The 24524-nt window shown below is 45.2% G+C and overlaps 2 protein-coding genes across 6 annotated transcripts in view; both read left to right on the top strand.

Annotated features, from left to right (window-relative positions):
* The window catches only part of ankrd6b (ankyrin repeat domain 6b), a 77319-nt gene that overhangs the window by 34826 nt on the left and 17969 nt on the right, over window positions 1-24524 (top strand). For 2 of the 5 annotated variants that reach the window (XM_086263000.1, XM_086262999.1), the window contains exons 2-7: window positions 1959-2057; window positions 2176-2491; window positions 18488-18586; window positions 20753-20851; window positions 21280-21378; window positions 23589-23687. In XM_086263000.1, coding sequence (XP_086119126.1) covers window positions 1960-2057; window positions 2176-2491; window positions 18488-18586; window positions 20753-20851; window positions 21280-21378; window positions 23589-23687 — 810 coding nt within the window. In that variant the 5' untranslated portion in view covers window position 1959. The remainder of the gene's footprint in view (window positions 1-1958; window positions 2058-2175; window positions 2492-18487; window positions 18587-20752; window positions 20852-21279; window positions 21379-23588; window positions 23688-24524) is intronic. The other 3 variants (XM_086263002.1, XM_086263004.1, XM_086263001.1) reach the window with 2 other exon arrangements.
* On the top strand, window positions 5435-14923 carry LOC147313450 (uncharacterized). The gene is made up of 5 exons (XM_086264373.1): window positions 5435-5438; window positions 5967-6900; window positions 10302-10443; window positions 10694-10905; window positions 14740-14923. Exons 1-5 carry the CDS (start codon window positions 5435-5437, stop codon window positions 14921-14923), a joined length of 1476 nt encoding a protein of 491 aa, XP_086120499.1.

Here is a 24524-nt window from a genome sequence, read left to right as displayed (position 1 = left end):
CTGCAAGGCTACTTGGGGGCGGCTTTTATCAGAGGCAGTGGGGTAGACACTCGGAGGAGAAAGGTAATCAGCTCTGGGCGGGTCCCCTCACCCATTGGCTCCACCTGAGCTCTACACTGCCTACTGGATAATACCCATAGTAGGGCTGAACGATATATCGCATTTGCGATAATATCGCGACATGATCAAGTGCAATTTTCTAACCGCAAAGGCTGCGATTATACTGCGATTATATTATACAATTCATGGGCTGCATCCTCCTGAGGCCGCATTTGTAGACCGATAACGTCACAGCGACGCGCCGAAGGCTGTCCAAATTACTACCATATCCCAGAATTCATAGCGCGGCCCAGCCAAACTCCAGTTTCCAGCAATGGCAGCCGCTACTAAGTTTTAAAATTACTCATACTAATCTTTCTGGGTCACAAAATAAACTTTTAACATATTTTCAGGTGAGAAAGTAGTTGTGTAAACATCAAATATCTGCTCGGTTTATCAAGATATCCCATATTTGCAAAAGTGCTTCGACGTTTTCAGAGGCGTCTGCTACCCACCAGCTCGACAGCTAGCCGGGAGCTCGAGGGTTACTGATGCGGCCGAGAACGGCACAACTCCCGGCACATCATTTTCAGATCACCGCGGAGTTTCGCTGCTCGGGTTAAACGTAATATATAAGTCACTTAGACAACCTAAAAATGTTATTGTTGGGCTTTTTTCAGTGTTTTGTTTGTTCGTGAGTAAATCGGTTTGGCTGAGATTAAAGTTATTAGATTAGATAAAATAAAACTTTATTAATCCCCCGAGTGGGTTCCTCCTTGGTTTTCACACAGCTGACTAAACGTCAAACAGAAAACTTATTAAACAGAAGTATGAGACAGTCGAGAATTTACACCAGTGTCTGGTTATATTTTAGATAGCAAGAAGCAGACGGCCGAGTTTATTAAACTCCACCGAGACAGCGGTGACGCTAATCAGAACTAGCCTTCTGATTAGCTAATCAGAAGGCTAGACCGTCCAATTTCACGCCTTTAAACTTTAAAGGCGTGTTTGTGTGTGTGTTTATACAATTGCTATTATGTTTGCACTTTATGTGTAATGTTACTGACTGCAGAGATCAGTAAGATGTGTGTATTTTTTATTTATTAGTTTTATTTATTTAATATTATTTTTTAATTGAATGACTGTCTAGTAGTTCACAGATGTCGAAAAACTGAGTGTGGTAAAGCCACTGATTTTTTTTATGTATATTTCTGCAATCTGCACATTGTACTGACTTTCATTTTAATGTTTACACCAGGGTTCCTTGTCAGCACTTTATGCTCAGATGTTTGTAAGCTAAAAATAAACTATTGTGTATGTTCAAATATACTGTTGTGATTGAAGAAGTTAAATAAAAATGTCAGTCATCAATTCATGCATCACCTCATGTCATCATAACAGAGGTCTGTCTTCCAGGAAAGAACAGTTTAAAATTAATGTAATATAGTATTGGCCATACTATATGATGTATTGCTTGTCTTTGTTTAATAATACAGAAGACAAAGACCTTAAAAAATAATCGCATATCGCATCGCAATCGCAATATTGGGGCAAAAAATCGCAATTAGATTATTTTCCATAATCGTTCAGCCCTAACCCATAGGATCAGAGATTATGGCTTTTTTAAACAGTGAGCTGATCCAGACCTCCTTTGTTTTGGTACCGTGCCCCAGATTGACAGTACATATACATATATACAGCAAAAATATGGATTCTACTGTCTAAATGTATACAATAACATTCATATTTGAGGGTCCTTATATTGGGGAGAAACACACTGTAATGCACTGTTTATTTTCTGTGCAAAATGTGTACTATACTTTTAAAGCATGGACTGAGAATTGGGTTTTCAGTTGACTCTCCAGTGATAATCTTATGTGCACTCTGATGTTGTCTTACTGTTTGTTTTATGTCCATAGTATGGCAGAAGTCCCTTACACTTGGCTGCCTACAAAGGCCATATTGATGTTGTTCGTGTCCTGCTCAAAGCTGGCTGCAACCTGGACATCCAAGACGATGTGAGTAGATTCAAGTCTGTCATCCTTCTGTCCAGTTCCAGCTCTTACCGCAGTCCTAAGCATGTCGTCACCAATAGCTGCTTCTCTTTTTGCTTCTCAATAATTTTTTTTAATTCAGCTTTTTACACAAACATAACTGTAGTTTGATGGCCCCCAGTGGCCTTGAATGGGACTCTCTGGTCTGCCCACTGATGGGTCTTCCTTCAGCATGCAAGTCCATCTTCCCCACAGACAGTGATAACCCAGATCTCTGGTATTGCAAAATTCACTCTCTGTGGTCAATGAGCTCTGCAGCAGGTTGCAGTACAGCCTCCAACACTGGGGGGAGCAAGAGATGCAGACTGAGAAAGAAGGAAAAGGACGATGAGGAAGAAGGGAGAAGCCATTGGAGAAAGGCTAAGAAAGAGCATGGAGGATCAGGGAAATTGAAAGAGGTTAGCCAAATCTGGTCCTACTGATTCAACAAAAATCTGTACCCCCCCATCTTTCCCTGAACACTGCTACTACTCAACCACTGCTCAGCTTCGTTCTAGTGTGGATTGACCCTGTTCTTTGCCTCTCCCTCGTGTTCTTTATCTCATGGAAGTCATTACTCTTTTTTTTCTTTTTGTGCTCTGATGTCAAACTACTACTACTGTCATGTCACTCACTGCTAATCTTCTCTATGGCCAGCATTCCATTTACGGCTGATCTTAAGTGTGGAAACTTTTACTGGGACTCGACTACTTTCATTTCATCACATGAACCACACTGGACAAACTGTGGCTAAACAACATTATCTGTGGTTGCTATAACTGCACCATATTAAAACCATTACTGACATAGTCAGGAATAACTCATTACCCTTAGGAATATACAAAAATGTAAACATTAGAATTAGAATAGAATAGAATAGAATTCAACTTTATTGTCATTGCACATGCACAGGTACAGGGCAACGAAATGCAGTTTGCATCCATCCAGAAGTGCTTTAGTGATATAGGTATATTACAATATATATTAGCAATAGTATAGATATGTAAGTATATTACAGAAATGGGTCTAATATGGTATGTTATAATGTACACGGTATGAAGTATGTTGTGAATATTCTATAACTAAGTATGTACAGGCTGTAGTGAGTACAAGCTATGTGCAGGCTATGAACAGGATATAAATATGAAAAACTATACAGAATATGAAATAAATAACTTTACAGAAATCTGAGATATACAGCTATACAGAAATGGGAACTATGCAAGTTGTAAACAGTTGTAGGATTAAAGATTATTGAATGTACAGAATGATTATTTACACAGAGCTATACAGTAGTGCAGTTAAGATAAGTGAGGGTGTAGATAGTTTCTACAGAGGCTATATAAAGTGCTAGTGGTTGTGAGTGGTGGTTCACTCCATGTTATTATTATGTGTTTGAGGGTACAGTTGTCCATTGTGGGTGTGTGTATGTTCAGTCCATGAGTTTAACGTGGGTCAGATGTCAGGAGGCAGAGTTCAGGAGTCTGACAGCTGTGGGGAAGAAGCTGTTCCGGTACCTGGTGGTCTTAGTCCGGAGGCTCCTGTGGCACCTCCCAGAGGGCAGGAGGGTGAAGAGTCCATGTGATGGGTGACTGGGGTCTTTGATGATTTTCCCAGCCCTTTTCAGACACCGCTTCCTGTAGATATCTTTTATGGCAGGAAGTGGTGCTCCGGCGATGCGCTGGGCAGTTTTCACGACCCTCTGCAACGCCTTCCGGTCCGAGGCAGAGCAGTTCCCGTACCAGACTGTTATACAGTTGGTCAGGATGCTCTCGATGGTGCAACGATAGAAGTTCACCAGGATGTCTGAGGACAGGTGGTTCTTCCTCAGAGTCCTCAAGAAGAAGAGGCGCTGGTGAGCCTTCTTGACCAGCTTGGAGCAGTTGGTCGTCCAGGTGAGATCCTCGGAGATGTGGACTCCCAGGAACTTGAAGCTGCTCACACGCTCCACAGCCGTCCCCTTAATGTGGATGGGTGGATGTGGTTAGAAACATTAGTAGGACCTAGAGTGCTGGTGTAGTTCAGTTGTCCCTGGTTCAAGTCCAACCTGTGGACTTTTGCTGTGTCTTCCCACCCTCTGCTCTAATATTAAAAAAAAAAAGCACACAAAAAGACCCCCCTAAAAAAAGAAGAACCTTAGTTGGAACTAGGGTTGTTTGAATTTCAGGGTTAGAATTTCAAATTTGATACTGATACCCAGGAACATGCACAATACAATTTTTGACCAGGAGGAGAGAGGTTCTCTGCCAGGTGAACACCAAGGAATTTGGTGCTCTTGCCGATTTCCACAGAGGATCCATCGATGTAAAGTGGACAGTGATCTTAACAACCATCTATTAGTTTTTGGGCCTTTTTCACCTTTATTGACAGAGACAATAAACTAAGAGCAAGAACGTGGAGGGAGAGAGAGAGGGTCGGATGTTATGCGGTCGGATTCAAACCCAAGCCAGCCACTCTTAGCCGTATGGCATGTGCACACATGCTAAACTGCCCACAACCATCTCTTTTATTTTGTCCATGTTAAGAGACAGGTTGATGATGCTAAACCAGTCCGCTGTTGCACCCTGTCTCTATATGCTGACTCATTGTTCTTGCTGATAAGACACACCACAGTCGGGTCATCATCGATCTGGTTTGAACTGTGCATTGGTGCACAGTCGTGAGTTAGCGGTTAGTGGGCTAAGCATACAGCCCTGAGGGGCTCCAGTGCTCAGTTTGGCGGTGTTGGAGATGCTGTTACTGATCCGGACTGTCTGACGTCACTAAATGGTAAATGGCCTGTATTTGTATAGCGCTTTACTTAGTCCCTAAGGACCCCAAAGCGCTTTACACTACATTCAGTGATCCACCAATTCACACACACATTCACACACTGGTGATGGCAAGCTACATTGTAGCCACAGCTCCCCTGGGGCGCACTGACAGAGGCAAGGCTGCCGGACACTGGCGCCACCGGGCCCTCTGACCACCACCAGTAGGCAATGGGTGAAGTGTCTTGCCCAAGGACACAACGACCGAGACTGTCGGAGCTGGGGCTCGAACCGGCAACCTTCCGATTACAAGACGAACTGCCAACTCTTGAGCCACGATCGCAACACGTGAGCCTACGTCAGAAAGACCAGGATCCAGATGGAGAGGGAGGTTTTCAGGCCCAGCAGGCTCAGTTTTCCAATGCTGAGGAATTATTGTGTTGAATGCTGAACTGAAATCTATGAACAGCATTCGCACATATGTGTCTTTATTGTCCTGGTGGGTGAGGGCAAGTTGTAAGGTGGTGCAGTGTAACCTGCAGTGGGTCCAGTGTGGTTGGCAGCAGGGTCTTAATGTCCCTCATGATGAGCCTCTCAAAGCACTTTATCATGATGGGTATGAGTGCAACGGGAAGATAGTCATTGAGGCAGGACACTGGGGACACTGGGTACTTTTTTGACACAGGAACGAAGGGGGGTTGCCTTGAGGCACGTTGAGATGACAGCAGTGCTCAGAGAGAGGTTGACGATATCAGTGAGGACATCTGTCAGCTGGTCTGCACATTCTCTGAGCACTCTCCCAGGGATTTTATCTGGCGCAGCAGTCTTCAGTAGGTTAACTTTTTAAAGAGTTTTTCTCACATCAGGCGAGGTCACATACAGAATCTGGTTGTTGTGAGGAGCGGGTGGACTTCCTTGCCAACACGTCACTGAGCGTCAAACCGTGCATAGAAGTTGTTCAGCACATCTGGTAGGAAGGTGTCAACGTTGCAGGCAGGACTGGAGGCTAGGTTTCCATAGCAATCCGGAGTGGCTGGTACGTGTTACTGCCGTGCTGGCATTTTTTTTAATAACCTGCAAGTTTAAACTGAAATATCTCTTGTTTTTAAGTAGCTAGCTAATTTGCTAATTTACACTCAACCAGCTGGCTCAAAATGTCAAGGATGTTCAGACAGGAAATTTCATAACTCAAGGAATTGTACCTTCAACTTGCTGTTTTTTGCAACATCCCGACTACAGAATGGAACAGTTGTCAGCCACCTCCTGTACATGGATGACATCAAGCTGTATGCCAAGAGTGAACGAGACATTGATTCACTGATCCACACCACCAGGATATACAGCAATGACATCAGAATGTCGTTCGGACTGGAAAAGTGTAGTCGGATGATAACAAAGAGAGGGAAGGTAGTCAGAACTGAGGGGATTGAACTACCAGAAGGCAACATTGCAGACGTAGAGGACAGCTACAAGTACCTGGGCATCCCACAGGGAAATGGAAACCATGAAGAGGCTGCTAGGAAAGCTGCAACCACCAGGTACCTGCCAAGGGTCAGGCAAGTCCTGGGGAGTCAGCTGAACGGTAAGAACAAGATCTGGGCTATCAACACCTACGCCCTGCCCGTGATCAGGTACCCGGCTGGGATAATAAGCTGGCTAAAGGAGGAGATAGAAGCCACTGATATCAAGACAAAAAAGCTCCTGACCATGCATGGAGGGTTTCACCCCAAGCGGAAGGAAGGAGGCCAGGGACTGGTGAGTGTCAGCACCACAGTACAGGATGAGACAACGAACATCCACGAATACATCACGAAGATGGCCCCAACTGACAGCGTGCTCAGTGAATACCTCAGGCAGCAGAAACCCAAAAAAGAGGAGGAAGGCGAAGAATCATCATGGAAGGACAGACCCCTGCACAGTATGTACCACCGGCAGATAGAGGAGGTGGCTGATATCCAGAAATCCTACCAGTGGCTGGACAAAGCTGGACTTAAAGACAGCAAAGAGGCACTAATCATGGCAGCACAGGAACAAGCTCTGAGCACAAGATCCACAGAGGCTTGGGTCTATCACACCAGGCAAGACCCCAGGTGCAGGGTGTGTAAAGATGCCCCCGAGACAATCCAGCACATAACAGCAGGGTGCAAGATGCTACCAGGCAAGGCATACATGGAACGCCATAACCAAGTGACCAGCATAGTGTACAGGAACATCTGTGCCAAGTATAACCTGGAAGTTCCGAGGTCAAAATGGGAGATGCCCCCAAGGGTGGTGGAGAATGACCGAGCTAAGATCCTGTGGGACTTCCAGATAAAGATGGACAAATGGTGGTGGCTAACCAAGCAGACATAGTGGTGGTAGGCAAACAGAAGAAGACGGCGGTAGTGATCGATGTAGCGGTCCCGAATGACAGCAACATCAGGAAGAAGGAATGAGAGAAGCTCGAGAAATACCAAGGGCTCAGAGAAGAGCTCGAGAAGATGTGAAGGGTGAAGGTAAGCTTGAAACCTGTATCCCCCATAGTCGGTTACCAAGATTACGTGAAGTACCCTCAGAAGGTCTGCTAGATGATGTTAATGCAGCACTACGGACGATACCTACAACCACGATTACAGACACTAACAAGCTGATCTACAATACGGCAGCAGTGATCAGTGAGATGCTTGGCTACAAGTTGAACAGCCACAAGGGGCAGTACCCTCCATGGAGAAGGAGGCTAGAGGGCAAGATCAAAGTAGCACGGAGGGAGGTTAGCCAACTAACGGAGTTGCAGAAAGGTGCGACAAAGAAGATGCATAAGAAATACATCAAGCTGTCCATACCTGAGATCTTGGAAACTGCCAAGCAAAGACTCATAGCCTTGGCCAGCCGCTTGAGGAGGTACACCAGAGAGATAGAAGGCAGGAGAATAAACCAGCAAAGGTGTACTCTCAGTGGCAAGGGAACAATAAGAGAACAGCACCACCACGGCTGGAGACGGAGCAATACTGGAAGAGCATATGGGAGAAGGACGCAACCCATAACGGCAATGCTCAGTGGCTAGTGGATCTGAGGGCAGACCACAGCGACCTCCCTGAACAGGGTCCAGTAACCATCACAGTGGCAGATATCCAAGAAAGGGTCTCCAGTATGAAGAGTTGGACAGCACCAGGGCCCGACATGGTTCACGCCTACTGGCTAAAGAAGCTGACTGCACTCCACGAGCGTCTGGCAGCACAAATGAACCAGCTGCTAGTTAACGAGAGACACCCGGAATGGCTAACCGAAGGTCGGACGGTCCTGATCCCCAAGGACCCCAAGAAGGGACCGGTCCCCTACAACTACCGACCAATAACCTGCCTCAGTACTACATGGAAGCTCCTGTCAGGCATCATATCGGCTAAGATGAACAGGCACATGGGTCAATACATGAGCGGGACACAGAAAGGGATTGGCAAGAATACCAGAGGCGCAAAACACCAGCTACTGGTAGACAGAACAGTCAGCCGAGACTGCAAGACCAGACTGACCAACCTGTGCACTGCCTGGATTGATTACAAGAAGGCCTATGACTCAATGCCCCACAGCTGGATACTGGAATGCCTAGAATTTTACAAGATCAATGGGACCCTAAGAGCCTTCATCAGGAACTCAATGGGGATGTGGCGTACAACACTAGAGGCCAACTCCAAGCCCATAGCACAAGTCACCATCAAGTGCGGGATCTACCAAGGAGATGTTCTGTCCCCACTGCTGTTCTGCATAGGCCTGAACCCCCTCATCGAGATCATTAACAAGACTGGCTACGGATACCGACTACGGAACGAAGCAGTTGTCAGCCACCTCCTGTACATGGATGACATCAAGCTGTATGCCAAGAGTGAACGAGACATCGATTCACTGATCCACACTACCAGGCTATACAGCAATGACATTGGAATGTCATTCGGACTGGAGAAGTGTAGTCGGATGGTAACAAAGAGAGGGAAGGTAGTCAGAACTGAGGGGATTGAACTACCAGAAGGCAACATTGCAGACATAGAGGACAGTTACAAGTACCTGGGGATCCCGCAGGCGAATGGGAACCATGAAGAAGCCGCTAGAAAAGCTGCAACCACCAAGTACCTGCAGAGGGTCAGGCAAGTCCTGAGGAGTCAGCTGAATGGTAAGAACAAGATCCGGGCCATCAACACATACGCCCTGCCCGTGGTGCCCAGGTACCCTGCTGGGATAATAGGCTGGCCAAAGGAGGAGATAGAAGCCACTGACATAAAGACAAGAAAGCTCCTTACCATGCATGGAGGGTTTCACCCCAAGTCCAGCACCCTGAGGCTGTACGCTAAGCGGAAGGAAGGGGGCCGGGGACTGGTGAGTGTCAGCACCACAGTCCAGGATGAGACAACGAACATCCAAGAATACATTGGGAAGATGGCCCCAACTGACCGAGTGCTCAGTGAATACCTCAGGCAGCAGAAACCCAAGAAAGAGGAGGGAGACGAGGAACCATCATGGAAGGACAGGCCCCTGCACGGTACGTACCACCGGCAGATAGAGGAGGTGGCTGATATCCAGAAATCCTACCAGTGGCTGGACAAAGCTGGACTGAAAGACAGCACAGAGGCACTAATCATGGCAGCACAAGAACAAGCTCTGAGCACAAGATCCATAGAGGCTGGGGTCTATCACACCAGGCAAGACCCCAGGTGCAGGCTGTGTAAAGATGCCCCAGAGACAATCCAGCACATAACAGCAGGGTGCAAGATGCTAGCAGGCAAGGCATACATGGAACGCCATAACCAAGTGGCCGGCATAGTGTACAGGAACATCTGTGCCGAGTATAATCTGGAAGTCCCGAGGTCAAAATGGGAGATGCCCCCAAGGGTGGTGGAGAATGACTGAGCTAAGATCCTGTGGGACTTCCAGATACAGACGGACAAAATGGTGGTGGCTAACCAACCGGACATAGTGGTGGTAGACAAACAGAAGAAGACGGCCGTAGTGATCGATGTAGTGGTTCCGAATGACAGCAATATCAGGAAGAAGGAACACGAGAAGCTGGAGAAATACCAAGGGCTCAGAGAAGAGCTCGAGAGGATGTGGAGGGTGAAGGTAACGGTGGTCCCCGTGGTAATCGGAGCACTAGGTGCGGTGACTCCCAAGCTAGGCGAGTGGCTCCAGCAGATCCCGGGAATAACATCTGAGATCTCTGTCCAGAAGAGCGCAGTCCTGGGAACAGCTAAGATACTGCGCAGGACCCTCAAGCTCCCAGGCCTCTGGTAGAGGACCCGAGCTTGAAGGATAAACCGCCCGCAGTGGCGTGCTGGGTGGTTTTTTATATATATATATATCAAAATAGCCACCCTTTGCTTTGATTACTGCTTTACACACTCTTAGCATTCTCTCAATAAACTTGATGTAGTCACCTGAAATGGTTTTCCAGTCTTGAAGGAGTTCCCAGAAATCCTGAGCACTTCTTGGTCCTTTTGCCTTCACTCTGCAGTCCATCTCATCTCAAGCCATCTCGATTGGGTTTAGGTCAGGTGACGGGAGAGGCCAGGCCATCTGCCATTTACAATGGCAAGTCTCCAGCTTACAATGATTATGCCCTGTTCATGGAGGGTCCCCCTTGCAGTGAAGTGGAGGTGGGGTCTCATCTACTTAATTTATGTCAGGGTAATCAATTATTGTGTCATTTCCTGTCAGAGTTCCGTACTTTGGCTGCTAAGTTAAACTGGGGAGATGCTGCTCTCCAGTCATTTTTTATGGCGGGATTGCTGGATTACATCTGAGAGGAGATGGCAGACTCTGGACGAGACTGTAGATCTCCCCTTGAAAATTGATCATCGAGTTATGTCACCACCTCGTCACACTCCTCGGGTCTATAAACCCCAGTCTCAGAGAGATATTCCTCCGCCGCCTCCCCCCTCCTCTGAAGGAGTAGCTGCTAATACCAGCAATTTTTCCACCGAGGAGCCTATGCAGCTGGGCAGGCTATCCAAAGTGGAGAGAAATATATGCTTGCCTGAAGGCCTTTGTGCTTACTCTGGGTTGGCCCAACATTGCTGCCCCCAGTGTCCTCTAGGTCTGGGAAACAATGTGGCCAGGTAGACTGTGGGGGAGTCCCACTTGGCTCCTCCTGTTTCTCAGACCCCTCCCATTTCCAGCTTAATACCAGACAAGATGGCGGCGCGCACGGGTGCAGCGGCTCTTAGCTCTCCAGTTTGGTGCTCGTTTTTACTTTTAATGTGGATATTTTTGAATGTTTGCAACGCCGCCATCTCTTACAGTCGCCAGAACCTAATTGACCTAGGTTTTAAATATAGTTTGTCTGTTTCTGGCGACTATCAGCGAACACACAACATCCTGGTGGAGATAGCGAGACCGCCAGGGTCACCGTGGATGGTCTGCCCGCCCAGCAAGCGTAGAAGGCGACGGAGGGAAAGAAAGCAGAAGAGGGGATGCCGGTCGGGCTCAGACGCTAGGCTACGCAAACATCCACACCGGCCAGCACTTCCGAGCCTTTTCCTATCGAACGCCAGATCCATCACCCACAAACTTGACGAATTGGAGCTACAGATAGCCAACACAAGCTTTGCACGTAACTGCAGCATTATTCTTATTACGGAGACGTGGCTTCACCCGCTGATTCCCGACGCTGCAGTCGAGTTAGCAGGCCGCACGCTACACCGGCATGACAGAAACAGCAACTCAGGTAAAAGCAGAGGAGGGGGGCTATGTGTTTACGTGCATAACGAGTGGTGTTGTAACAGCAGGATCATTCACACACACTGTTCTCCTGATTTGGAGGTTCTGGCAGTCTCGTGCAGACCTTTTTACATCCCGAGGGAGTTTACAGTAGTTATTGTGATAGCTGTTTATATACCGCCGGATGCTAACGTTAGCACGGCTCTCAGCCTCTTGCTCAACACCATAAACAAACAACAGCTTGCCCACCCCGATGGGGTTTTTATTGTCACCGGCGACTTTAACAAAGCGTGCCTAAAGACTGTGCTTCCTAAATTTGTCCAGTTTGTGGACTTTGCTACGAGAGGAGAACACACTTTGGACCATGTCTATTCAAACATCAGGCATGCTTTCAGAGCGACACCCCTCCCCCACCTGGCTGGATCTGACCACCTCTGCATGTCCCTCACCCCCACCTACACCCCCCTGCTGAGAAAAACAAAGCCCCAGACAAAGACAATAAAAACCTGGCCTGAAGGAGCCCTTTCTCAACTGCAGGACTGCTTCTCAACAACTGTATGGGATTTATTCTCCAGCCACAACCTCCAGGAGTACACGGACACTGTACTCTCGTACATCAGGAACTGTGTTGACAATGTCACCGTCAACAAAAGGGTCAGGGTGTTTCCAAATCAAAAACCCTGGATGAATAGCGAAGTGCAATCCCTCCTAAAAAGCCGCAACACTGCCTTCAAGTCAGGGGACAGGGCTGCGTATAGGGCGGCCAGGGCAGACCTGAGTAGAGGCATCAGGAAAGCTAAGGCTGCCTATAGGAGGAGGATTGAAGATCACTTTGCTGACAACGACCCCAGAAAAATGTGGCAGGGGATCAATCACATTACCAACTACAGAAGCAATAACCAGGCAACATCTAGGACTGATGCCTCACTGGCTGAGGATCTAAACCGTTTCTTCGCCCGCTTTGAGACGACCAAGCCCTCAGCTGCCACACCACTTCCACCCGCCCCCAGCACTGGCACACTAACACTTAGGGAGCACCAAGTGAGGTGTGTTCTAAGGTCAGTGAATCCCAGGAAGGCGGCAGGTCCTGATGGAATACATGGAAAGGTTCTCAGAGCATGTGCTGACGAACTGACCGGAGTCTTCACTAAAATCTTCAACCTTTCCTTGTCATCAAACACCGTCCCGCCCTGCCTCAAAACCTCCACCATCATCCCCATCGCCAAGAAGACAGCTGTGGCCAGCCCAAATGACTACAGGCCTGTTGCACTTACGCCTGTAGTGATGAAGTGCTTTGAGAGACTGGTCTGTCAGCACATCAGGGCCGGTCTGCCTCCCACTCTGGACCCCCACCAATTTGCCTACAGGACAAATCGTTCCACCGAGGATGCTATCACCATAGCGCTCCACACTGCGCTGAGTCACCTGGAGCACCGAGGAAGCTATGTGAGAATGCTCTTTCTGGACTTCAGCTCAGCATTCAATCATATCATCCCGGAGATCCTGGTCCAGAAACTGTCTCACCTGGGACTCTCCACCCCCATCTGCCTCTGGATCAAGGACTTCCTGACAAATAGACCACAGTCTGTCAGACTCGGCCCCCACCGGTCCAGCACCATCACACTCAGCACCGGGTCTCCACAAGGATGTGTTTTGAGTCCCCTCCTGTTTACGCTCTACACATCCGACTGCTCCCCTACCCATCTCTCAAACACCATCATAAAGTTCGCGGATGACACCACAGTGGTTGGACTCATCTCAAGGGGGGATGAGTCGGACTACAGAGATGAGGTCAACAGACTGACTGAGTGGTGTTCAGTTAACAACCTCCAACTGAACACCACGAAAACTAAAGAACTTATCTTGGACTTCAGGAAGGGCAGAGCAGACCCGGCCCCACTTTACATTCACGGGAGCTGTGTGGAGAGGGTACACTCCATGAGGTTTCTGGGCGTGCAGATATCTGATGACCTCTCCTGGACTGCAAATACTACAGCGGTGGTTAAAAAGGCCCAGCAGCGTCTCCACTTTCTGAGAGTGCTCAGGAGGAACAACCTGGAGGAGAGGCTGCTGGTGACATTTTACAGAGCCACCATAGAGAGCATCCTAACGTACGGCATAACAACATGGTATGCAGGGTGCTCAGCTGCAGACAGGAAAGTACTGCAGAGGGTCATCAACACAGCCCAGAAGATCACTGGCTGCTCTCTGCCCAGCCTGGAGGTCACTGCAAACTCTCGGTACCTCAGCAGAGCTGGCAATATCATCAAGGACCACTCTCACCCCAGCAACCAACTGTTTGAACTATTACCGTCAGGCCGACGGTACAGGTCACATAAAACCAGGACAAACAGATTCAGGGATAGCTTCTTTCCCAGAGCTATCACCGTAGTAAATAAGCACAAAAACAATTGAACCTATTCCATACCGTCACTGTCATTATATTATGCTGCTATTCATACTGTCATTATATTAATGCTGCTATCCTGTATATATTGTACATACTATTGTTTGAGTACTTACGATTGTTTTTTTTGTACTTTTTATATTTTACATTTATATTTATTATTGAAACTTGCACCAAGGGAGTGGCACTCCAATTTCGTTGTACTCTGTACAATGACAATAAAGGCTATTCTATTCTATTCTATTCTATTCTATTAAGGTAACGTTTCACCTGAAACAAAAACAGTTCCCTCTTGAGGCTCTCATGGACTCAGGAGCGGCTGAAAACTTCATCGACCTGAATCTAGCTTCTCAACTCCACATTTCGCTAACCCCAATTAACCATTTATTCCTGTCACTTGGTAGACGGACACCGTCTCCAACCCTACCCCATTCAGTTCCAGACCCAACCAGTTCGCATGTCCATCGGGGACCACTAGGAGTAGATCCAGTTTCTCGTGGTCTCTGCTGCATCCTCTCCTCTCATCCTGAGCTAACGTTTCTGATAGGGGACCCCGATTCACCGCTAGTTTCTGGAAGGTCTTCTGCAGTCTGATTGGGGCCTCTTCCAGTCTCAGGTCTGGCTACCACCCTTAGTCTAATGGGCAGGCGGAAGGGGCCGCCCAACAACTGGGACGCTTTTTGAGATGATTCATCTCCACCCAACCGTCTCTTTGGCCCAGCTGTTGTAGACAGAGCTGTCTCACAACCTCTACATCTTTTTCTCTACCGGTCTCTCTCCCTTCGAAATTTATCATGGCTTTCACCCTCCTATCTTTGATCACCAGGAGGCAGAGGTTTAAGTACCTGCAGCCCAGCGGTTGGTCTGTCGATGTCGACTGGCCTGGATCGAGGCATGGGCTGCTATTTCTTGATGCAATGCTCAATACACCAAACAACATCGCTGCCGACACCGGCCAGGCCATTCATTTCAACCAGGGTACTGGGTCTGGCTCTCCACGAGACACCTGAAACTCCGTACTGAAGCCAAGAAGCTCACTCGCAGGTTTATTGGCCCGTATTAAATCACGGCAGAATCAATCCGGTCACTTATTGTTTACGTCTCCCACCCACAATGAAGGTCCACCCTGTTTTCCATGTGTCGCAGCTTAAGCAACGCATTACCTCTCCACTGGCACGACCCTCTCCACAGTGTTGCCAACTCCTCAGTAAGGAAAATCGCTATTGGTTGTCCTAAAAGTCGCTAGAAGTCGCTAAATGACGTCATCGCCTAATTTGCATAATTGGTCATGCTAATCTAATTGTAACCTATGTTGTTGGAGAGAGAAATAACATCGTGGAAGAGACATAAAGTGAGTAAAAAATGTCCTAAATGCATTTAGAGTTTATTTAGAACTACAAATTAAATTTCTTTTAGCAATTGTTGTTTTTTTTAATGTCACAATTCCAACCCTGCTCCTTTACCCGGGCTTGGACTGGCAAAAGTGACCCGAAATAGGCACTCTGGTGGAGTTACTTTGTGTGTGTGTTTATAAAAATGTGTGTGCAGTCTCCATCGCACTGCACTCTGTCCTCTCACACCTGGACAACAACAACACCTACGCCAGAATGCTGTTTATAGACTTCAGTTCAGCATTCAATACAATCCACCCCTCACAACTCATCAGGAAACTGACAGACCTGGGCATCAGTTCCCTCATCTGCAAATGGTTACTGGACTTCCTGACCAACCGCCCCCAACATGTCCGGCTGGATAACCGCTGCTCATCTACAATCACGATGAACACCGGTGTACCACAAGGCTGTGTGATGAGCCCTTTCCTCTACTCCCTCTTCACCCACGACTGCAGACCTGCTGATGGTTCCAACACCATCATTAAGTTTGCAGATGACACCACAGTGATTGGCCTCATCAGTGACAACGATGAGGCCGCCTACAGGGAGGAGGTGGATCGTCTGGCTGAGTGGTGCGACAGAAACAACCTGCTGCTTAACACCGAGAAGACCAAGGAGCTCATCGTGGACTACAGGAGGAATGCTGACCCACATCCACCCATCCACATTAAGGGGACGGCTGTGGAGCGTGTGAGCAGCTTCAAGTTCCTGGGAGTCCACATCTCCGAGGATCTCACCTGGACGACCAACTGCTCCAAGCTGGTCAAGAAGGCTCACCAGCGCCTCTTCTTCTTGAGGACTCTGAGGAAGAACCACCTGTCCTCAGACATCCTGGTGAACTTCTATTGTTGCACCATCGAGAGCATCCTGACCAACTGTATAACAGTCTGGTATGGGAACTGCTCTGCCTCGGACCGGAAGGCGTTGCAGAGGGTCGTGAAAACTGCCCAGCGCATCGCCGGAGCACCACTTCCTGCCATAAAAGACATCTACAGGAAGCGGTGTCTGAAAAGGGCTGGGAAAATCATCAAAGACCCCAGTCACCCATCACATGGACTCTTCACCCTCCTGCCCTCTGGGAGGCGCCACAGGAGCCTCCGGACTAAGACCACCAGGTACCGGAACAGCTTCTTCCCCACAGCTGTCAGACTCCTGAACTCTGCCTCCTGACATCTGACCCACGTTAAACTCATGGACTGAACATACACACACCCACAATGGACAACTGTACCCTCAAACACATAATAATAACATGGAGTGAACCACCACTCACAACCACTAGCACTTTATATAGCCTCTGTAGAAACTATCTACACCCTCACTTATCTTAACTGCACTACTGTATAGCTCTGTGTAATTAATCGTTCTGTACATTCGATAATTTTTAATCCTACAACTGTTTACAACTTGCATAGTTCCCATTTCTGTATAGCTGTGTATCTCAGATTCTGTAAAGTTATTTATTTCATATTCTGTATAGTTTTTCATATTTATATCCTGTTCATAGCCTGTACATAGCTTGTACTCACTACAGCCTGTACATACTTATAGTTATAGAATATTCACAACATACTTCATACCGTGTACATTATAACATACCATAATAGACCCATTTCTGTAATATACTCACATATCTATATTATTGCTAATATATATCGTAATATATCTATATCACTAAAGCACTTCTGGATGGATGCAAACTGCATTTCGTTGCCCTGTACCTGTGCATGTGCAATGACAATAAAGTTGAATTCTATTCTTTTCTAAGTAGTTTTAAACCTTGTGATCCACAAAACAGCATAAGAGTAAAAGAGTAAAAGAAGAACTGACTGCATTACAGCACCCGCTGCTTGTTGAGAGTAAAAGCGATACGCACTTTCACGTCTTTTTTTAGCGACTTTTTTTTAGAAGAAAAGTCACTAAGGGGTCTGAAAACTCGCTAAATATAGCGACAAAGTCGCTAAGTTGGCAACACTGCCTCTCCAGTGCTGTTAACTTGCAATTTCTCAGGCTGGTGACTCAGATGAATTTATCCTCACCATCAAAAGTGACTCTTGGTCTTCCTTTCCTGGGGCGATCCTAATGTTAGCCAGTTTCGTTATAGCGCATGATGGTTTTTGCGACTGCACGTCGGGACACATTGAAAGTTTTAGCAATTTTCTGGATGGACTGACCTTCAATAAGGACAGATCATTAGAAAGAATGAATATGATTTATTGATTAACAAAATACAGATAAATGTTTGGCAGTTAAACTCTGTTGGCCCGTCCTGTCAGAACAGAACCCCAGCTGTGAAGGGGATTAGAGCAGGACCCCCTGGAGTCTAGACACTGGTGCTGGAGATGAGATGTAGGTGGTTTGAATGGAGTGATGAGAGTTAATTCCATATATCTTGTTTCATATATTTGATACCTTCAGTATGTGTCTACAATGTAGAAATTGGTAAAAATAAGGACAAACCATTAAATGAAGGTGTTTCCAAACTTTTGACTAGTAGTGTATATATATAAATATCTAGAGATATAAATATATCGTAACTTTAAAAATTGTGAATCAAGTCCTGTTGGAGTAACAAAATTGCTAAGCAGTGCCAGATTTCTGAAAATGAGGAGGAGCTAGTGGATCCCGGGTTTTTGCTAGCTGTTTTATCTTCTCACCCCACATAGCATGTAGCAATAGTGCCCAATGCAATGGGTACACATATGGAGGTAGGGTATGACTGAAGGCTCCGTAATAGGCACGTAGAGTCCTCATGGTAAAGCCAATAAACCAATTGCACGCCCAAGGTAAAACAAGCAGAGCTGATGGAATGGGGTATGTCTTCCATTTCAGTTGCATGGTGTTCATAGCTGATGTGTCGTGCTTTTCATCCATTGACGGATGACGATGAATGGACGGACCGCCCATTCATCCATCTTGCCATCCATCCCTCCCTCCCTCATGGATCTGGGTTGCATGTTAATTTTTCAAATCTGATGATCTTGTTTTGTTATTTTAAAATGATATGAGTTCCTATGGCTTTGAACAAAATTCAAATAATAGATTTGAATGAGGTGTGTGAATCATTGCAAGGACTGCAAATTGGGGTAACAAGATTCTCAAACACTTTACAGTTAATCAGTGTTGTGTTGTTACCATGTGTTAGTAGTCAGTTCTGTGTCTTTATATTTCTGTTGACAGGGAGAACAGACGGCATTACATAGAGCAGCAGTGGTGGGAAACAGTGACATTATCAATGCTCTGATCCAGGAAAGCTGCGCACTGGACAGACAGGACAAGGTATGATCATTTAGTATAATTTCAGATTCATATTTAATAAACTCCTTTCTGTGAACCTCTTTACAACTGGACTTTTTTGCTTTTGGTTTTTCTATAGAACTACACATCAAGTCATAAACTTAAATGGTCACAATTTGGAGACTGAATAAACAAATATACAGTGGCTTTGTTCTGTGCATAAATATTTTCAAATATTTATATATTTTTTAACCTGATCTGTAGTCATGAGTTTAGTATTTTAATATCAACAAGCTGCAAAGCAGTATTTAAAAAAGTTGACTGTCTTCATATTTACTGTTAAATTACTTTTTTGCTTCCTACTTTCAGACTTTTTAGTTTCCGTTTAGTACATTTTGTATAATGTATAATTGCAATTCACAACAACAGTCACCTTGAGATGTTTTATATAAGGTTAGAGACAAAATTCCAGAAATCTGAAAATTCCCCCACAAAGCAAGTTTTAACAATGGTGGACACAACCAAAATGGGTTTTGGCAGAAGAGACCTCCAATATCAGCCACTTCTTTTATCTACTGCTGGTACATGCTGTCCAGGGGCCTGTCCTTCCATGATGGTTCCTCTTCTTGCCCCTTTTCTTTCTTGTGTTTCTGCTGCCTGAGATAGTCAATATGCACGTTATCTGTTGTGTTCATCTTTCTGATGTACTCTTTCTAATGGATTTGTGTTGTTTCATTCTGGATAGTGGTTCTGAAAATCGTCTTTCTTTCCATTTAGCATACAGTCTAATGGTGCTGGACTTGGGTTGAAACTAGTGGTGCAACTGATGAAAAGTCTCACGGTTCGGATCGGATCACGTTTTTTTCCTCACAGATCGGATCAATTTTCGGATCAGCAGAAAAAAAAGAAGACTTATTTAAGTATTTTTTGCCTATTAAAAAACATTCAACTCAAGAATCATTCCACGCAATTATATAAAAACAAATTAAGATGCAATATAGGGCAGTACAGGGCTTTCTATCTACCACTCCGCTGTGATATAATGAGCGGTCATGGTCACGTAGCTTTCCGTTGCCCTGGAGATCCACCCATTTGTATTTTGGGCAACAGAAGATGCCTGGGACAGTTCAGCCATAACTTTAAACTTTTCCTGCTCATACATGCTTGGACTGATCTTGTCACTGAAGTGGACGCGCAACGGAATGTCATAGCGTGGCTCAAGCACGTTCATCATAGTGTAGCGTAAATAGCGTAAATCTCGTTAAAATGACATTAATGCCATAACTGCATTGACGCGGCAAATCTCCGTTAACTAGTTACCGCGGATCTTCCTGTGCGTGGGGCTACGCGTTAACTAACACGTTGACTAGTTTAAACCCTTGTTTTGCACAACAGAGTACAGCCTACCGTCTGCAGCTAAACACCCCAATAGCTTTTGTAATAGCTTTAGCCTGGTCAGATTGGGCAGCAAAGGGCTGCTTAAATACAGCAAACTCCTCTGCTCCTCCACTTGGACCGCTAGCGCTGGCCATAGCTATCGCTGGCGGCCATAGCTATCGCTGGCGGCCATAGCTATCGCTGGCGGCCATAGCTATCGCTGGCGGCCATAGCTATCGCTGGCGGCCATAGCTATCGCTGGCGGCCATAGCTATCGCTGGCGGCCATAGCTATCGCTGGCCATAGCTATCGCTTGACAGACTGACCACGCGCACCATACACATATTTTTTTCTTCTTTTTCGAATCTTCGGATCACGTGCGTGCCGAACCGTGGAGTGAGATCGGTTTGGATTACGGATCAACCGTGATCCGTTGCACCATTAGTTGAAACCCTCCATGCATGATAAGGAAATTTCTTGTCAGTGGCTTCTATCTCCTTCTTTGGCCACCTTATTAACCCAGCAGCAATGTGCTAGCAGCATGTAGGTGTTGATTGCCTGGATGTTGTTCTTCTCGTTCAGCTGACTCCTCTGGACTTGGCTTACTCTGTGCAGGTATTTGGTGGTTGCTGCTTTGTTAGTAGCCTTATGTTAGTAGGTCTACTCTTATATTGTTTAGGGGTGACTGTTGTTGTGATTTGGTACTGCATAACTAAAATTTAATTGAATAAAATTGAAACTTGATAAAATTAAGCTTCTCTTCAGTTTGAGTTGACAGAGTTGTAAACATCAATCTGTTTGTTGTTCATTTGCCTTTTTGTCTTCTGTCAGGATGGCAATACTGCTCTGCATGAGGTGTCCTGGCATGGCTTCACTCAATCTGTGAAATTGCTGGTGAAAGCTGGAGCCAATGTTTATACCAAAAACAAGGTGAACCTAGACATAACCTGAGATCAGAGCACTGAATACATTAGCTGAAAGTTCTAATCAACATTGTTGTAGTTAACCAAATATAACAAAAATCTTAAAGTGTGAAAGATATGCTTGATCGTTGAAATTAAAAACTAGGCTTTAGGCAATAAAGAAAACTGGGGCTATAATCTATACTTGGAAAAAAAATAGATTAAGACATTTTCTACTAAAGACGCTGGTAAAAAATGTGTTTAGTTTTTGTCTGTGTTATTTAAAATTTTGTCAATACAGCCAGTCTGTGAATGCTTGAGGACTGTGAGTCAGTTTTTATACTGTAATACTTCTTCCTGAAAAAGACGATATAAATATATGGTATATGTCACTGCAACAAAAGTATCTCCAGGGAACACCAGTAAATGTCATACTCTCTCTGCTCCTGTTTGCAGGCAGGAAATACACCTCTCCACCTTGCATGTCAGAATGGTCATGCTCAGAGCACCAAGGTTCTGTTATTGGGTGGATCCAGACCTGACAGCAAAAATCATGTAAGTTATGTGCATTTGCAAGTGTCTGGTAGTTGTTCCTGTTCAGAGATTAAATTTGGCAGGCTATGGAACCCTAATATCCACTCTGGCAGTGAAGTGTGAGAAAAAGATAGTTTGTCAGGTGTTTGGTGTTCTTAATTTGTATGCAGATCTTGTACTGTCAGGGTTTCTGGTTCGTTGACCCAGTGTTTTCACTTTGTACTTTGAGACTGTTTTTTTTCCATTTGAGTCCTGTTTTATTGTGTTAGCCTCTGTCTTTGGCTACGTGCACATTGCAGACGAAAGCGCATCAAATTCGACTTTTCTGATCCTATGCGACCAATATCTGATCATGGTATGACAGTGTGAACAGCACAAATCCGATATTTTCAAATCCGACCCAGGTCACTTTCGTGTGTGGTACTGAATCCGATACATATCTGATGTTTTAGAAAGCGACTGCTGTTTGAATGGTCATGTCGCATTAAATTCGTCTTTTACGTCACTGACACAAGACAGACGCCAATTATCAGCGCGCGAAAAAGCGCCCGAGAACGCTTCCTGGCCATCCAGTGAAACTGTTGGGAAGACAGCGTTGGAGAAACGTGAACATTTTATTTGTACTGTACAATCTGCAGACTCTAACAGAAATCTGCAGCTATCCTTTGAAGCACCACTCCTCTCTAAAACAGCAATAAGGATAATTATTAGGCCATATATAAATAACAAAATAACTTTATAACTTAAAGCAAAATTGGGAAATGTAAAGTCTGAAACAAGTCTTTATATTAAGGGCCATCAGTCAAACAATACTGTTTGGTCTGGGTCTAAACAGAGGCGTTGTGTGTGACGTCTTCTTTTGCGCATGCGGGCCGCTTTGAGGGTTCACACTAGAGTGCGTTTGCTGTCACATTTTATTTGTAGTGTGAACGAGCAGACAAAAAAAATGGATTTGATCAAAAAATCGGAATTGAGCATTAAGACCTGCAGTGTGAACGTAGCCTTAGTGCATTATGTTTGGTGCTACTTCCCATGTGTCATTAGTTCGATTTAGTTCAGCTGTGTACTCTCCTGTCTCTTATCATCATCATCAACTTGTGTATTTAAGCCCTAAATTTCCCTAAGTTCCTTGTCTTGTCATCATCAGTTGTGTGTTGTCAGGTAAGTTCAGTTCAATTCTGCCAGCCAGTCATTCAGTCAGTCGTCTCATATTCTGTTTATCCTGTCTTCACAATAAACACCGTCCACAGCCTTCATAAGCCTGCAAGTCCTGTTTTTGGGTCCTCTCTCCTCCCTCTCTCCACACACCGACGTGACATGTACTTAATCACTGTGTTCTGCTGAACCTCCAAAGCTCAATGCTCATCATCGCAAAATGCACTTTATTTGTGTGACTTTACTTGTTGTCGTTTTTCTTCATTATTAACACATCAGCAGATATAGTAAACTATAAAAAAGTATAGTGGAAAAATTTTCCAATCTTCATGTATTAATATTTATTGATATAACTTTCATGCAAATAAATGGTACTGATTTTAAAATCCTAGCAAAGTTCACACTCTGTGTTGTAAGCATCCAAGTGCACCATACTTATAGAATAGTAAAATAATAATAAAACAATCACTACTGCTGATTATTATTTTGAGTTTGAATTTTAAAAATATAAACTTGAAAGAAAAATATATAGGACCTCTTTTGTTCTTAAAGATCTGATCTTTTTCAGACAGTGCATTTGTTAGGTACAGAGAAGGCAAGAATTGTCACAACAGCAGGGCCAGAGTTGATTCATTTATTGCATGGTAATGCCTTTAATGACTCATAGATGCCTTAAGTTAATCTTAATGTGTTAATGTGTTATATTATTATTTATAATAGGATTATATTTGTGTGTGTGCTGCGTGCCCTACATACTGTGCTCTGTGTTATATTATTATTCATAATATACTATTTGTAATATTGTTATATATTTCCAAACCTTGATTGTTTGAGCTTCAAAAACAAATGAACTTGTTTTTTCTTCTTTTAAAAAAAAAGTTGAATACTGTCAGCAACATTCAAGTGCTGGACAGCATCGATAACGTGGTCCCCCACACAGAGTCCTAGGCTATGTGTGGTATCTGCTTTGAGAGTGAAGGTAGTAAATCTCTTACACTGTGTTTGGGGAGATTTACTACCTTGACCTGAGGAATGTGAATGCTGTAAAATTATTTACCAGTGATTATTTCTTGCAGGCAGGTGATACCTGTCTACATGTGGCGGCCCGCTACAATCATCTGGCTGTGATTCGTATCTTGCTGGGAGCATATTGCTCTGTGTCAGAGAAGAATTTGGTGAGTTGTGGACTGACTGGGGCATTTTTCTGGTAAAAGCTACTTGATGAAAAATTAATTGGAACTTTTTTCCTGTAATGTGAAAAAAATCACGTTTGAATTATAGAAGTTTTTTTAGTAGCTCTTTCTATCCACTATAATCAAGTGCTTGTTTTTCTGATAGTTGGAGTTCTCTTTGTAATATCATAGGGTCTTTACCATATAATAAAAAGTGCCTTGACTTTATAGTTGGTGCTGTATACATGCACTCAACAGAAAGAACAAGTTTATTCCTGTATTTGACATAAAGTGTGTTAATATTTTTATTCTAAGCCCCACTTATTGCAGACACGCAAACCTAGGAATACAACCTGACCAGTCAGGCATAATTTGGTTCCCAAGTGCTGATGATTACTTTTAATACAGTTTCTTATTAACCTAGTGAAGTTTTTCATGACAAACTTAAATCATTTATGAATGCACTACAAGTGACTATTTTGGCTGGCGTCAGAGGGCCTCGGACTCTGGTGATGTGGAAACCTCGGACGCAGGTTCTGGTTGCTTGAGGCCAACAAGTACTGATTTTTGGGGGTTGAATTCTGCTGATGCAGGACTCGCTGATTCAGGCTCAAATTCAGGTGCTGGTGGGGGCTGCCTGGCAGCCTTGGGTTCTGATGCGGGCTCAGATAATGGGTGTCCTTCAGGCTCTAGCACCGCAAGCTGTGTGCCCTGTGCAACCCCAGCATCAGGAATACAGGCAAGAGGTCACAGCACTGCCGTCTGGTCCTGGTTTGCCCGAGCCAAAGGTGCTCCACTGGCCGGTCCTGAACCCTAACTCGAACTCTCCGGTGCAGAGCA

Source organism: Aulonocara sp. 'chitande type north' Nkhata Bay, linkage group LG15 (assembly GCF_057382095.1).
Source record: "Aulonocara sp. 'chitande type north' Nkhata Bay isolate Kocher_YH1m ecotype deep benthic linkage group LG15, A_spYH_male_GT1.1, whole genome shotgun sequence".
In the NCBI taxonomy this organism is placed as follows: Eukaryota; Metazoa; Chordata; class Actinopteri; order Cichliformes; family Cichlidae; genus Aulonocara; species Aulonocara sp. 'chitande type north' Nkhata Bay.
The sequence above is the reverse complement of the archived record's forward strand: the minus strand, read 5'-3'. Positions and strand labels throughout refer to the sequence as shown.